The 15477-nt window shown below is 41.8% G+C and overlaps 1 protein-coding gene across 3 annotated transcripts in view; it reads right to left on the bottom strand.

The window, feature by feature from the left end:
* pik3r3b (phosphoinositide-3-kinase, regulatory subunit 3b (gamma)) overlaps nt 1–15477 on the bottom strand; it is a 293043-nt gene that overhangs the window by 37234 nt on the left and 240332 nt on the right. For 2 of the 3 annotated variants that reach the window (XM_070446249.1, XM_070446246.1), the window contains exon 1: nt 11821–12287. The exons of the other annotated variant lie outside the window; for it this stretch is intronic. In XM_070446249.1, coding sequence (XP_070302350.1) covers nt 11821–11932 — 112 coding nt within the window. In that variant the 5' untranslated portion in view covers nt 11933–12287. Of the gene's footprint in view, nt 1–11820; nt 12288–15477 lie in introns of those variants that run through there. 3 annotated transcript variants of the gene reach the window in all.

Here is a 15477-nt window from a genome sequence, read left to right as displayed (position 1 = left end):
TATATAAATTATGTCAGGGACATGTTGAGGAAGAGAAAGAGAGAAAGAGAGAGAGGGTCCTGGAGAATGAGAGAGGGTCAGGAAGAGAAAGAGCACACAGAGCGTGTAAAGCCTCACTAAACCAGACACACACTCTTACACACACAAACACGGGATGTGACAAATGGACAATTWAAAAAAAAGTTTAAACAGCTCTTTTTTTCCATTAAAACTATAAGAAAGATGCATAAAATGTTCCCTTTCAGATGGTTAAGCATTGCACCTGTACTACTATTACTGAACCTCAATTACACCTCGCAAAGTATTTCCATACAGGACTTTGCTGCTGTCGCTTGCCTTCCTTCGCTTGCCTTCCTTCCTTTTTCCAACAGTTAACGACGATGACGTAGTGGTCGAGAGTTGATTCCAAAAGTAATTGATTCCTCGACTCTTTGCACGTTGACTACCGTCACCGAAGCGAGGGCTAAGATTCGATTCTGCCAGGAATCGACTCCTAAGATTCAGTATTTTTGGAAACACATCTTTCATAGCGAGCTAGCGAGGGACGGAGAGGGAAGGGGCACAGTACAGGCAGGTCGGCCACCGGGCAGRCAGTCAGAACTGTTTTCTAGGCCTGTATCTCGCAATGGAATGCAGCATCTCGCAATTTCTTGGCTTGCAATGTCTCGGGAACTTTAGAAAAGCAGGACCTACCATCAGTGAATAGGCTAGGATATTCTACACGCAACAGACCGAAGACTGAACCCACTAACATCGTTAGCGAAGAGAAAGAGCAGGGGTGTAATCATTAGTCCCAAACAGTTGCGAAACGGATCGTTTCTATTGGACAAATTCRGGTAGGTCCCTCCCCGTTTCATTCCATTTGCTTCCGTTTAACAAACGTTTTGCATCATAACCGGTGTAATGAATGCGCGCCCAGGCGAGCCAGTCCGAGGGAGAGAGAGAGGAGAGCGCAGGCAGGAAAAAAAAAATGGTGCGCATCTTGGTAATCTGTCTTGGATGCAAATTCACCTAAAGTTCCCCTCTTCCTCTCTTGTTTTATTTCAATCACACAACTTTCCACAGACCTTTATAGCCTGTCAACCAGTTAGGCCAAAACGCGGAAAATACGGTTTTGTGATCGGTTTGGTATTTTTCCTAAAGTTAAGGATCCCAATTTCATATTTTAAGAAATATGCCCCCCCCCTCCCACACAACACACACACACACACACACACACACACACACACACACACACACTGTGGCCAAAGCTGTGTCTGAATGGGAAAAGACAGGCTTATTCTGCTCTCAGCCCAGTTTCCACAAGTCAGGCCTGACCAAGCTGAACACTTCGAACTCTAGTACTATTTATACATGTGAGGAGGGAAAGGGAGAGCGAAACAGAGTCAAAGAAACAGAAGGAGAATAGAGTGAAAGAAAGAGATTTGAGAGGGAGAGAGAGAGAGAGATGGGAGAAAAATGTTTATACTTAACAGATGTGTGTGTTCTGGGGCTCTTCCCAGCCTAACATGTGTCCGACATGAATCTCAGAATAGAATAGAAGGCAGAAAGAGAGAGAGAAAAAGAGAGGGGGGATTGGGAAGAGAGGGCAAGTTGCCTTGTATGCTTAGACACATTATGAATCCTTAGCTCTGCTTCATCTCTCCACGACAGACAGAATGAGAAAGAAAGGTTGTGTCTTACACTCGACACTTACATGCGGCTTCTGCTATCAGAATACGAAGATGGGCCGAGAAGCACAAAAGTCACTTTGCGGTCTGATTGTGTTCAGATCTGGCTGATCACTTCAGGATGTGGTCGGGGACGCATTGGGCGCCGATTTTTGAAAGCAWCCAGGCTACCGAAAGCGCATACAGTGGCAGACGCCATCAGTACTCCTCCCACAAGTCTCCAGAAAATGTGCGTTTTGGGTCCGAGAGGCACCTTTTCATTATAACATTGGAGGAAATACGTTCCTAGCGTGTGAGGAACGTGTTTGCTGGCCTCATAAATGTTAGCCAGCTAGCTAGTATTTCGAAGGATTTTTTTTGGGGGGGGGGGCTAGAGTTATGCTAACCCGTTTGCAATCCCTTTAATGTCGCTTGCTAGCTTGCTGGCTAGCTACAGAAGTTAGCTGGCTAGTTAGCTACAGTAGTTAGCTACCGCCATCGGTTGTTGTGTTGTTATTATTATATTTAGCCTATTCCACCGTTTGTAGAATGCATACTGGCAATTGAATACAGTGCGGGAAAGGGGAAATCATAAACACTGTTGACACTGTTGACACTATCTACATTTAAAAGTAGGTGTTGATGCATGACACGTTCGGAATTCCATGATCATAAATCTAGGATCAGAATAGTAAAGCCGCATGAACTGTCAAGTTTAGACATGGCCAAAGAGAGAGACAGAGACATAAAGAGTAAGATAATAGTACTTCTTGCGGAAGAGAAAGTGTGTTTTTAATGTGCAGAGGAAGAATCAACACAACCAACCCAGTCTGTCTGTCTGTCTGTCTTGCCTCACTACTGTCAGTGACTTATGTCATTGCCCCATATAGCATCATTCTAGCAGCAGGGGACAGAAATGTACTGGTGATTTTCCATCCAATGAAGAAGCTACCCAATTTCTAGTGCTACCCTGCAAACCCACACCCATCACTGTGCCTCTCACACACACACACACAACACACACACACACACACACCACACACACACACACACACAACACACACACACACACACACACACACACACACACACACACACACACACACACACACACACAATGGGAGGGGAGTAGTCTCGTGTTGCCGTTGGGAACCGAGGTCAGCCCTCCCCTGGGGCAGCACTCCACCTGTGCTAATCACCCACGGCAACGGACACAAAGACACACACACACACGGCGCTGGCCCCCGGCGTTACATCCTAACTGTCACAGAGCCTCTCACATTTCAATTCCACTGTAAGAAAGATATTAATGAACATCTGCACAACGCTCATCCCTTCTCTGTCTCTCTCTGTCTCCACCCCCGGTGTCTCTCTTGCCGTTTCTCTCTATTTCTCTTTCTCTGCTGGGCCCCGGGTTTAGACCCCTAGGATCCCACAAAGTCAACCCCACGCCGAAATAACATCTAAAAACAGGAGTGCATAAGAAGAGAGAAAAGCCCGGACAGGCAACCAAAAACATTGCGTATGTGTTCTGTAGGGGCCGAGCCGAGCTGTGAGCTGGCACTGAGTGGAAGACAAGATTAATATGCGGTCTGATCACACACACCGGTGAGCTCATACCCCCTGGAGAGAGGAGAGGAGGAGTGGAGAAGAAGAGCGGGGCTATTTTCTTCCACCTCCCCTAGACACACCGCCGCTATACGCCACTCTATACGCCTGCCGCCTGCCTGCGGTAACGCAGCCAGGGTCCTTTCCGATAGCCCAGGAGACGTTACATAGAAGCCAAACACACCACGCAGTGCATCTTTCCCTTTTGAAACCTACTGTTTATACAAGGCTACTGGTTGTTTCATTCAATGGCTCCACTGACACTCCCTGGCTCAATGGAACAAGCTTGCTAACATAGGTGATCATATACTRCGACTGATGTTGGTTGTTACCACTCTGCAGCAACACCAACACACATAAAACACAAACGTCAACCATTGACAGATTAATCAYGGCAGGAGATGGTGATTATGTTTCCAACACCAGGGTCACGTTTAGACATTGTTGTTTTGAAACAGWTCTGGCAACGTGATTAGTGTGACATTGTGGCTGTTTGCCAACTGGCTCATACATCTGGGTTGACATGCAGAAGATGCACAGCGTAACTATCCCCATTATACATGCACGGTAGTATTACTGTCATCTTTTCATAGATTTGAACATACATTGGAGAGCCTACCCAGTGTGCATACAACATGACAAAGACCTTTTTTTCTGGTTGGAACGTCATATAACCAGATCACAACTAGATGAAAACGTCTTTTTCATGATGTCCAGGGTGGGAAATTAACTTTTTGGTCCACCAGCCACTGTGGTAGATTTTTTTAAATCTACCAGCCACTCACATTTTYTTACCAGTCCAATTTTGTTTTCTTTATAACTAACCCAAAAAATTACAGCAACACAAAAAGAAAAGTATGCTTTCTAATGTTTCAAAAACAAGAAATGTATTCGTAGTAAGAAGTATTGGAGTATATTGATTCATTTAATTAGTGACCTGTGTCTTTAACYAATGTATGTTAAAATAAATCATTTAGATACAATAATAAAAACAGATAAATAGTTTCGCAACTGAACATCAACAAAGTGCCTATCCTGCTCCAAAATGCTGAGTGATTTGGCCTATTTATTATTATAGTTCAGGGCTCTATGCTGACATTTTTTACAAGGAGTACATGATGTGCTCCTAAGTAGAAATGCAGAAACACACAAATAAATCTAGGAGAACAATGACTAAAAGTTCATGAATAAAAGTTTTTGGTAGCAATCCATGCTCGATCAAGTGCATACATTAGGGGAGACAAAAAATGTCAGCTAGCCCTTTAAGGGACGGGCCGTTACCGTGGTAATTTAGGCACTCGCTTGGCTGTGATGGAAAAAAATCTTGACTGAGATGTCTTCCTAACAGCAGACAGTTGCAGCAAACTTAAACTAACATCATTGAAAAACAACCTAGCATGTTTACAAAGCGATGTAACTGGCCAAGAAACACGAGGACAAAGTTCCACTTTAGTAGATTTTCTTGTAAATTCGACCAACCAATAAATCCAAAATGTGGGTTTTGGATTTTTWAAATTATCCCTAAATGCTCCGTGTCACCACCCGACAACGTGGCTTGTGAAAATATACATTCCTACCCGCCAATGACAAAATCTACCCGTATTTGGAGGGTTTTCATTTACAACCCKTATTACGTATTTTTTACATCTTGAAAAATACATCTTGTTTTGGTTGAAATCTGATTGAACTACTGAACAGTTATCTAAATTCTACTCAGTCTATATAAACATGTACATAGTTTAACGAGCCATACACCAATTGGATATAAGACACTAGAACCATTACAAGTATTACAATTGGAGTAATGTTATTTTTTTCAGCAGGGTTTGCATGATACAGCAGAGCGCACCAAAGCGGGTTAAGGTCCCATGACATGCTGGGCTCAGGCCTATTCCGCTTGAGACTCTGGGCATGGACTCGGACTCGGGGGGCTTCATGCAGGCCGAGCTCTTCCCAAGTCCGGCAGAATCATATTATACTACGGGCTCCGCCTAATGGTACTCGGGTCAAGTCCATTTCAGCTTATCYTCAGGTCATACGTCATTACCACGCAAAAATTTGTGATAGTCTCTGYGGTCTTATAGCKATCAGAGATGGTCCCTAATTTAGAGAATCTCAGATGCTATAAATGCTTTGGATTTTTACTACAGACTACGGGAATGTTTTTCGTAGTTGCAAAGTTGTAAAGTGCACATTCACTTCCATAACATTTGTTCCAGGCTACCAGCATGTAAGATAAACATACACAATAATACAGGATATACTTACAAAGAGTCACTGTCGTTAAAATGAGGTTAAACTGCAGTGCAATGAAATAATGTTTTATTACTTAATGATATCTGGTAGCATTCTGTGTGTGTTGGCGTCTAATGTTAATCTTTTGTCTGTGTAATTGCACTGTTTATTGAGAAGGGCATTTTCTTCTGTTCCACTGAATGCTATTTTGTTGTCAGAATGTAACAAATAACACTTAGGCCTACTGTGTCAAGAAAAAGTATGTGAACCCTTTGGAATGACCTGAATTTCTGCATAAATTGGTCACCATATTTGATCTGATCTTCATCTAAGTCACAACAATAAGCAAACACAGTSTGCTTAAACTAATAACACACAAATGATTGTGTTTCTCTTCTCTATATTGAATACATCATTTACACATTCACAGTGTAGGTTGGAAAAAGTATGTGAACCCCTAGACTAACGACTTCTCCAATAGCTAATTTGAGTCAGTAGTCAGCTAACCTGGAGTCCAATCAATGAGACGAAATTGGAGATGGTTGTTTGGTTAGAGCTGCCTTGCCCTATAAAAAACACTCACAAAATGTGAGTTTGCTATTCACAAGAAGCATTGCCTGATGTGAAYCATGCCTCCAACAAAAGAGATCTCAGAAGACCTAAGATTAAGAATTGTTGACTTGCATAAAGCTGGAAAGGKTTACAAAAGTATCTCTAAAAGCCTTGATGTCCATCAGTCCACGGTAAGACAAATTGTCTTTAAATCGAGAAAGTTCAGCACTGTTGCTACTCTCATTAGGAGTGGCCGCCCTGCAAAGATGACTGCAAGAGCACAGCGCAGACTACTCACCGAGGTTAAGAAGAATCCTAGAGTGTCAGCTAAAGACTTACAGAAATCTCTGTTGACGAGTCTACGATATGTAAAACACTAAACAAGAATGGTGTTCATGGGAGGACACCACAGAAGAAGCGACTGCTGTCCAAAAAAAMMCATTGCTGCACGTCTGACGTTTGCAAAAGTGCACCTGGATGTTCCACAGCGCTACTGGCAAAATATTCTGTGGACAGATGAAACTACAGTTGAGTTGTTTGGTAGGAACACACAACACTATGTGTGGAGAAAAAAAGGCACAGCACATCAACATCAAAACCTCATCCCAACTGTMAWGTATGGTGGAGGGAGCATCATGGTTTGGGGCTGCTTAGCTGCCTCAGGGCCTGGACAGCTTGCTATCATCGACAGAAAATGAATTCCCAAGTTTATCAAGACATTTTGCAGGAGAATGTTAGGCTATCTGTCCGCCAATTGAAGCTCAACAGAAGTTGGGTGATGCAACAGGACAACGACCCAAAACACAGAAGTAAATTAACAACAGAATAGCTTCAACAGAAGACAATTCGCCTTCTGGAGTGGCCCAGTCAGAGTCCTGACCTCAACGCAATTGAAATGCTGTGGCAAGACCTCAAGAGAGCAGTTCACACCAGACATTCCAAGAATATTGCTGAACTGAAACAGTTTTGTAAAGAGGAATGGTCCAAAATTCCTCCTGACCGTTGTGCAGGTCTGATCCGCAACTACAGAAAACGTTTGGTTGGGGTTATTGCTGCCAAAAAGGGTGAACCAGTTAATAAATCCAAGGGTTCACATATTTTTCCTGCACTTTGAATGTTTACACGGTGTGTTCAATAAAGACATGAAAATGTCTAATTGTTTGGGTGTTATTAGTTTAAGCAGACTGTGCTTGTCTATTGCTGTGACCTAGACCAATTTATGCAGAAATCCARATATTTCCAAAGGGTTCACATACTTTTTCTTACCACTGTATGTCTTTTAGTTCAATATTCTACTGCAATCCACCAGGATTTACAAAACCCTATTTTTTATCCCATTTAATTCCATCAATAGTTAATCAAATTATTGTACCTGAACTTAACCCTGAAAATATTACAATTATATTTTCCCCTAATTGTTTTAAGCAATTAACTTTTTACTCCAATGGGCTAACTCAGGGTCACACAGAGTGTTTCTTGGTAGTCTTAAAACAAATCTACTTTGAAACAAAAGTATACACCTCACACACATAGTTATGGGCTTAAAAGAAGAAGACACCTGTAACATGTCAGATATAGAGTTTAAATGTCCTCAATTTTGAATTTGCATACTAATAATACAGTTTATATACATCCCAGAAGACTGAAATGTAACAAAACCGTTTGACATAGAAACACCAGATTTTCAGCATCATTTTTTTTTTCTCAAGAATTATGAAATTATGAAAATGTTTAATACAATTCCACCCATGAGGCCACTAGAGGGCGATTTGGTCATTTGACTGCAGGAAAGGGGTATACCATAATAGTGCACTAATTTACTTTTAATTTCAGTAGCTAAATAAGGAGKTAGGCATATCAGTTCAGTTCCAACTAAAACTTGGATTGGAATCTGTGCCTCRYGTGCAGAAATAAATCTCTGTGCGCAAGCAACCTGATTGCTCGAGCCGKCACATGCCCGGTAGGCTACACAACAACACAGCTGGAAAACAAAGACAGTTTCTCAAAATGTACACAAAAAAMTTCAAAAAGATTTGACCACTAATTGGTAGTCCCTGTTCTCCTGCATTCATGTTTAACTTTTGTAAGTAATGCAGCGGTTTGTTGGGGAGAAAAACATCAACTAAAGTTTTGTTAGCTGGCTAACGTTAGCGCTGTGGCTAATCCTCCGTGGACATGGTAAGTTTTCATTTTTTACCTGTCGTAGCTAGCTAGCTAAAGTTTACATTTTGATATCTGTTTAGTTAATGACAGCAAATGTGTGTTTGTGTAAGAGAGAGCGAGAGATGATCACAACTTTAGAAAACATTGTCATGTCAACATGTTTCTTGATTCATCAGGGATCCATGTATTTTTGTGTATATTGTATTTGACAAWACGATACATTTTGCATATACCCCTCAACACCCATTCTAACGTTACACCTCAACTGTCTTTTTCAATTCTTGATTCTCTTTTTTTGTAGGAATCTTCKAGATTGGATGGAAGGGTGGAAGAGGGAACAAAGGGAAGGAGTACAGTAGTTATCCAGCCTGTAAATCGCCTACGTTTTGCAGTATCTCTCTCTCCCTCCCCGTCTGTCTGCCTGACTGCCAGAATGCTGAGGGGCAACATAGTCAATGTACTTGCTAGGCTAAGTCTAACTTACTGAAGACCTTAAGGCCTTCTGTAGTAGCTAGGTTACTGATCATACTGGTTCATATTGATTTGTCTCTGTCTTTACAGTTCCTGAAACATGTYAATAACCTGATGCACGGCCTCTACAGCAGTCCTTGGCCACCTACTTCGTTACCAGTGATCAATTCTGCCACATCCCAGCTAAAGAAGGAAAGGAAAGAGATTTTCCAATTACACCAATTTCTAACAATGTTTGTTGCAGGAATGATATGACATACAAACATAACTTTAGAAAAACATCATATTTTATTGTCTCTCTATACATTCCTCGATTTTTGCATTTGCCTTTCTTTTTTGAAGACTGCCAAGCTGTCCTCAATTTTGGGAACTTCTGTCTGGGACAACGTCCTCAGGATTATGGAGTGGTGTGTTTATAAAATGTTGTTTGAATATTACAACACGCATTAGGATTAAGCAAAACTTTAACATTTAGAGGTGAGTAAAAAAAAATTGTCCAACTAGTCAAATTTTTGATATCCTCTTTCTTAAAAATGTTTGAGATTTAGTTAATGTCCCACTTCAATATGAAGGGACAGAGGAGAAAACATGCCTTTGACACCACTCGTGTAATTGGTAAGTAAATGTGAGCAGTTGAGACATTTGGCATAGACAATGAGACATTTTTTGGTAGATTTTGACTGTTAAATATATCTTACTGTGCGTTACTGTTCTGTCGTGTCCTSCATGCCCACATTATGCCAATCATTAATTTATTTTCTTCTCTTTTTAAGCTTACAGTTAAGTGCAATGAAAAGCCAGGAAACTCAAGGGGTTGAAGTTCTTAAATATGCCCGTTGACGTCGGGGTGGATGAGGACGCAAAGTATGTATATGAGCAAGTTGCTCTTTCTTTTTTCTTTTTTTAAGACATCTAAGCTATAACTGCCACAAACTTTTTCAACTAGGACCACACAGTTTCTTCAGGAATGTGGTYCTTTTAAAATCTCAAGATTGTTAAAGTTGTAATGCGCTGATTCTTTTTACTGCAGAGCTGACCCATCACACCACTCTTCAAGAGGGCCACTACGCACCAGATCGACTTCTGTGCTCAGTCGTTGATGAGGATCTTCCCCATTACACCACTAATTAATCATTAATACAAATTTTTAAAATGGGCTTTTAATATACTCTGTCCCAGTCTTTCTATGCATGTAATGTCTTGGATTATGAAACAATTACTGTATGCAGATGTGCTAAAAACATTCAATGTAAGAATATGCTGCAGATTTCAATCTTAACTGGTGGCTATGGAAACAAATATAAATGTATTGAACAATGTTTTTAATATACAACATTTTCCTCTGCAATACTTTTTACAGTAGGTAATAAGCTGTAGTCAGGTGGTCATTACCAGGTTATGATGAGGTCTTAACTACGATCAGTACATAATAAAGCACATAATATAGTGGTCACAATTATGACCGACTGGTCTTATGTTGGTCAGAAGAATACATCATATTCTGGTTAGTAAAATTACTTTAAAAAAAACTGATGCCTTTTAAACCAGATTTTGCCCACTGGGTACTGACTCACTTGTTAGTTAATTTGACAGTAGCTTTGTAGCCTATACTGTAGGCTATGTCTTTTAGAGTAGGCCTATAGTTGAGTTGCATTGCAGAAGTGAAGCTGGACTATAGTCAGCTCGAGTCTATATATCTAAATGCCATCTTAAAACKGTCTCTCTATCGGTTCCCAGCCTATGTATGACCTCATAGTGAATGCGTGAAACCCTTGTGAATCGCAGAGCCATTGCATTGACAGCACATATACATGGAAATGGACAACACATAGGCTATAGGAGAATGCCCCCCCCCCCCATTCACTCCACCACCGACATAAAGCCCCTTTTTCTAAAGCGATATCATCCCACTTGCCCCGGATGACAATGGAGAGGGTTGCTGTACACGCAGAACGGGATACTGTAACAGTCCACTTCAGAARGTGCCAATATTCTAAAATCGTTCTATCAAGGGCATGGGACAGGGGGGGAGAAAAAGCTACCGGCAAATGATATTCAGTGCAATTCAACAGCATCTCCTGCTCCATCCGCTGAGCGTCCTACATCTGCGGTATTAATTCAACAAGAGGGGGAAGGGGGATGTGAGTCGAATGACACTTGCACAAAATACCAAGAAATGACTAAAATACATTTAAACATCTACATGACAGTCGGTCAGAATCATGCGCAGATATTATGCATGGCATCTGCGCCTGGAGCAACGTTGATATAGATTAAACAGAGRTTTTTTACTTCGTTGACTTGTAACGCAATCTTTTCAGATCTCTTTCCCCTCCCCCACAACCTATGCTTCACTGGACTGAACACCTTGAACTATTTTGGAGAACCAGGATATTATATTGATGGTAAAACACGGTAAAGTAGAGTTTAGGTATGAACGACATGAATAAATATTGAATAGACTGTTATAAACGAACAAAGCAAACTGACAAAAGTGATGGCCTTCGTGCTAAATGAATGAATGAATGACTGAAGAAAAACGAAGGTATAAGCAGCCGACTAAATAACTATACTGAGTTAATCCATTTGTATCATAGCGACAAATAAAGTTCATTGATTCAATGAATAATGTCCATATGCGCGTGAAATGTTTATTAAAACGGAAGGGATTATTGCAGGATACACAGTAGCCTGTATCAATCTGCTGTTCATGTGATGTCACTCCGATATACTCGTAATTWATTTTTTTACAAAATTGTTACAAACTAAACAACGCATCTGATACATTATTTAAAAAAAAAATAGATGCTAAAGGATCGTCATCCCCGTTGCACTTGCAACAGTAGCAAAAAGACAAGACGTTGACAATGTAGCGATGTTACAGCGAATGGAGTAGAAAACTATAACGCACATTTCTGGATGCTTGTGCACTACTTGCCCATATGTAATAACTACTGCAAAATGAAACAACAACGAAGTTACCCACATGAATAGGCTCGCGATCTAGACAGGCAGGTTTTTCAGGCAACGCGTTCTTCTCAAAGTTTTCACCATTCAATCCACATGACAAATGTCCCCGCATCTACGAATATGATACATTACTCTACCACACAATGACTATCCAATAGTTTTAGTGGCCTACCTGGAGGTGGTTGGTCCATTTCAATGTAAAATATTAATTCTGTGGAATATGGCATCATCACGTCCCTCCAATCATTGTCTTCTTTTTCCGTAGTCCAAACTGTATTGTACATTGTCTTTACTTCACTTGCGAATGACACTTGTCCTTCTCCAAATGGATATAAAAAAAAAAAAGGATCGCAGGTGAACAACGACAAAACGTATACAACACTTGACTGATTTGATACTGCTATGTACTGTATAAGGGACAGCTCAAATAAAACAGTCTCTGCTGATCTGAATGCCTGCTTCAGACAATAAATACGACGAATTCTTCTCTAAAAGCACCAGGCTTCCCTGCTCAGACATACAACTTCACTGTTCCAAAGGCCTATAAAATGATCTAACAGTCCTACAGAGCTGAAAGTAGATACCAGCTCTACAATCCAGTCCGTTCTTCAGGGACTGAGCAGTAGTCTTCATTTTAAGAACACTGACGGCGCCTAGGGAACCGTTCACATCATCTCGGCGATACCACCTCAAGCGGACATATGGGTGACAGCCGTTTCTAATAATGACGCATCGAAAATGGGTTTGCGCTTTCTCTGCGCTATATTCACAGACAACATTGTTATAACATACGGACGATTGTATATGTATATGGACATATTTTTCTCTTCACTGGTTTATATATAATGTTAGTAATTTTCAAGTATCTAGTGGCATCATTTTACTGGCCCCCTTTCACACAAACACATTGGTATGTTCCCATCTACTTTCCAGAGGCTAAGAACTAGGCAGTACGCAGACTCCAGTGTTGGGAACCAATAGGAAATGACTTTACTTCAACTCTGTTGCTGGAGATTGAAGTTTTGTATTTCAATTTTTTGCAACCTGGTGTACTCTCCTGGCCAATGAACATCGCAGGGATGCAGGAAGTGAATTGCTGATTGGGTCAAACAGTACTATGAGGGACAAAGGGATGCAGGCCACAAGAGGAGAGAAAAGTGACACTAAAATATCTAGTAATTGTTTTCTGAGCTCTTCTGAACTCATGGCCAGACACAAAACACACAACTATGTTATACATATGTTACAACATGGGGGGGGGGGGGGGGGGGCAGAGTGGCATTGTTTGTGTGTGTGTGAGGGGGATTCCCCCAGCTCCCACCCCAGATGGCTAAATGCCGGACACACAGCCCTCTTCTGTCAATGTTGTCAAAGTGTTTAATTGACACTGTCTTATATCTGTGGTGGGTGGTGCCACACAGGCCAGGCTGGACAGGTGAAGGGTAACAATGACACAGGAACTGCCTCTCCCCTGCATGGTATCACAGGAGATAGAGCCCTGGGAAACTAGAATAATCTGCTGTGTTTTATCTATGCATCAGGAGGGGTCCTCTGAATCTCATGAATAATAGACGGGAGAGGCATCACGCCGGCATTTGCATACTGTATTTATAATAATCATCAAGCAGCAGTATGAATAAGTGTGTGTGTGTGTGTGTGTGTGTGGTGTGTGTGTGTGTGTGTGTTGTGTGTGTGTGTGTGTGTGTGTGTGTGTGTGTGTGTGTGTGTGTGTGTGTGTGTGTGTGTGTGTGTGTGTGTGAACTACCCCTCCTTCGCCTCCTCCCTCCTACCAAATTTTTCTGAGATCATTGTTAGGAGTGTCAGTCAGGGATGTGTATTTGCCATCCTGTGATTCTGGTTTCTCTCAAGCATCTGCTTAAACAGGTGTATGTGTGTGTGTGTGTGTGTGTGTGTGTGTGTGTGTGTGTGTGTGTGTGTGTGTGTGTGTGTGTGTGTGGTGTGTGTGTGTGTGTGGTTGTGTGTGTGTGGTGTGTGTGTGTGTGTGTGTACCACAGATGCTCTGGGACTCAGGTGTTGGTTTTGTTACTTCTGTAGCCATAGAAACGCAGCAGYGCCTAGTGAAGCGCTGTAATGTGATGATGCAGCATCTAATAAGAGAGTTATTCCAAAAGGTCTTAAATAAAGGTATGTTTTAATCAACAATTTAAAACGTAGGCCTTCTTTAGGACTAAAGAGTTCAGTAAACACGTTTTAATCTCGTCTTGACATATCAGTGGTTGCACAGCAGCTGTGTCTGAAATACAACATCTACGCAAGACTGGAACTCTTCTAACCTTTTAACGTAATCATTTAAATAAATGTATCTGTTTTTTTCCCGTTTTGTACAATAAAAGCTAAAATGCCAAAAAAGGGAGGTCCAGACTGACAGAGATGAACTGGGTGCCTATGGGACCAAATCACATTTAGAAACTTTTTCTATCTGTGTGTGTGTGTTAGCAGATTTTCAGCCCTGATTTTTACGCATGGTTTCATGGCCCCTGTCTCAGTGTGCATGTGCTGCAACAGATCAGTGTTACAGAAAGACACACTCCAGTTAGGTACAGTAGCTCTGCCTGTCAAAGTCCCCAGCGTATGTCGTCAACAGTGATTCCACTGCTCGGTGCGAGTGTGTGTGTACAGTGTATGTGCGTTGTGATAAAACACAGTAGATTGCACATTTGTGCGGCTCAAAGCCATGGGGCAGGCATAAGAAGCCGTGAGAGAGATTCTAATCTGCCTGGCTGCAGTGCAAAGCCAAGCTAACCAATGCCAAATCCCCCCAAAAAATGTAAAAAAAAAAGGCAGACTTTTAAATTGGGTTGTTGAAGTTTGAAAGGTACATGATTGCCTTGAGGATTTGGAAACCGCTCCATGAATGGAGATGGAGGGGGGGAAGCGTTTTCACTGCACACTGATGTGACCGCAGTCTGCTTGCCACATGACACATTTTCTGACGGTGCTATTTCTGTGCTGATTATCCATTGCCCTTAGCGCTTTCATATTTTGTCTGTAACTGTAATAAGTAGAGTGGAAAGTGCAATTTAACTGTGGACACGAATAGGCTGTTCCATAGTCCCGCGCTAAACATAGACCTTTCTAGAGTAGGGGAGCCAGAGCACACACAGAAAGGGAACTGTTGCATAAGACGCTGTGGCGGTCATGCATATATTATGTCTGAAAGTTGTGATAATATTACAGTGTCCAAATCCAAAGGCAGGAATGATTGTGCTTCCTGTTCCCTTTCCCTCCACTGTAGGGGTTTGATGATTATCTCTTTATTTTTTTACAGACATCATTAGATTCTCTCCCTCTCTCTCTCTCTCTCTCGCTCTCTCTCTCTGTCTCTGTCTCTCTCTCTCTCTCTCTGTTTCTGTCTCCCTCTGCAGTAATATACAATATTATATAAAATAGTTGCATAAGCCATACAGGATTCAGGGTTACCTAATGGTGTGTGTTTGCGTGTGTGTATGTGCGTGTATGCCTGTACGGCCCATTTGTGTGTACCGTATGTCAGAGCAGCAGCAGCAACAGCGTCCATGGGCTGCTAGCTGCAGGGAACATGTGGAGAGGGCCATACTCCCTGTATGTACACTGAGTGTACAAAAGATTAGGAACACCTTCCTAATTTTGAGTTGTTACCCCACTACCCGTTTCTCTTCCCTCCACTCCCTTTTGCCCTTAGAACAGCCCCAATTCGTCGTGGCTTAGACACTACAAGGTGTCGAAAGTGTTCCACAGGGATGCTGGCCCACATTGACTCCAATGATTCCCCCAGTTGTGTCAAGTTGGTATAGATGTCCTTTGGGTGGTGGACCACTCTTGATACACA

Source organism: Salvelinus sp. IW2-2015, linkage group LG13, assembly GCF_002910315.2.
Source record: "Salvelinus sp. IW2-2015 linkage group LG13, ASM291031v2, whole genome shotgun sequence".
In the NCBI taxonomy this organism is placed as follows: domain Eukaryota; kingdom Metazoa; phylum Chordata; class Actinopteri; order Salmoniformes; family Salmonidae; genus Salvelinus; species Salvelinus sp. IW2-2015.
Note: the sequence above shows the minus strand (reverse complement) of the source record. Positions and strands in the feature narration are given on the sequence as shown.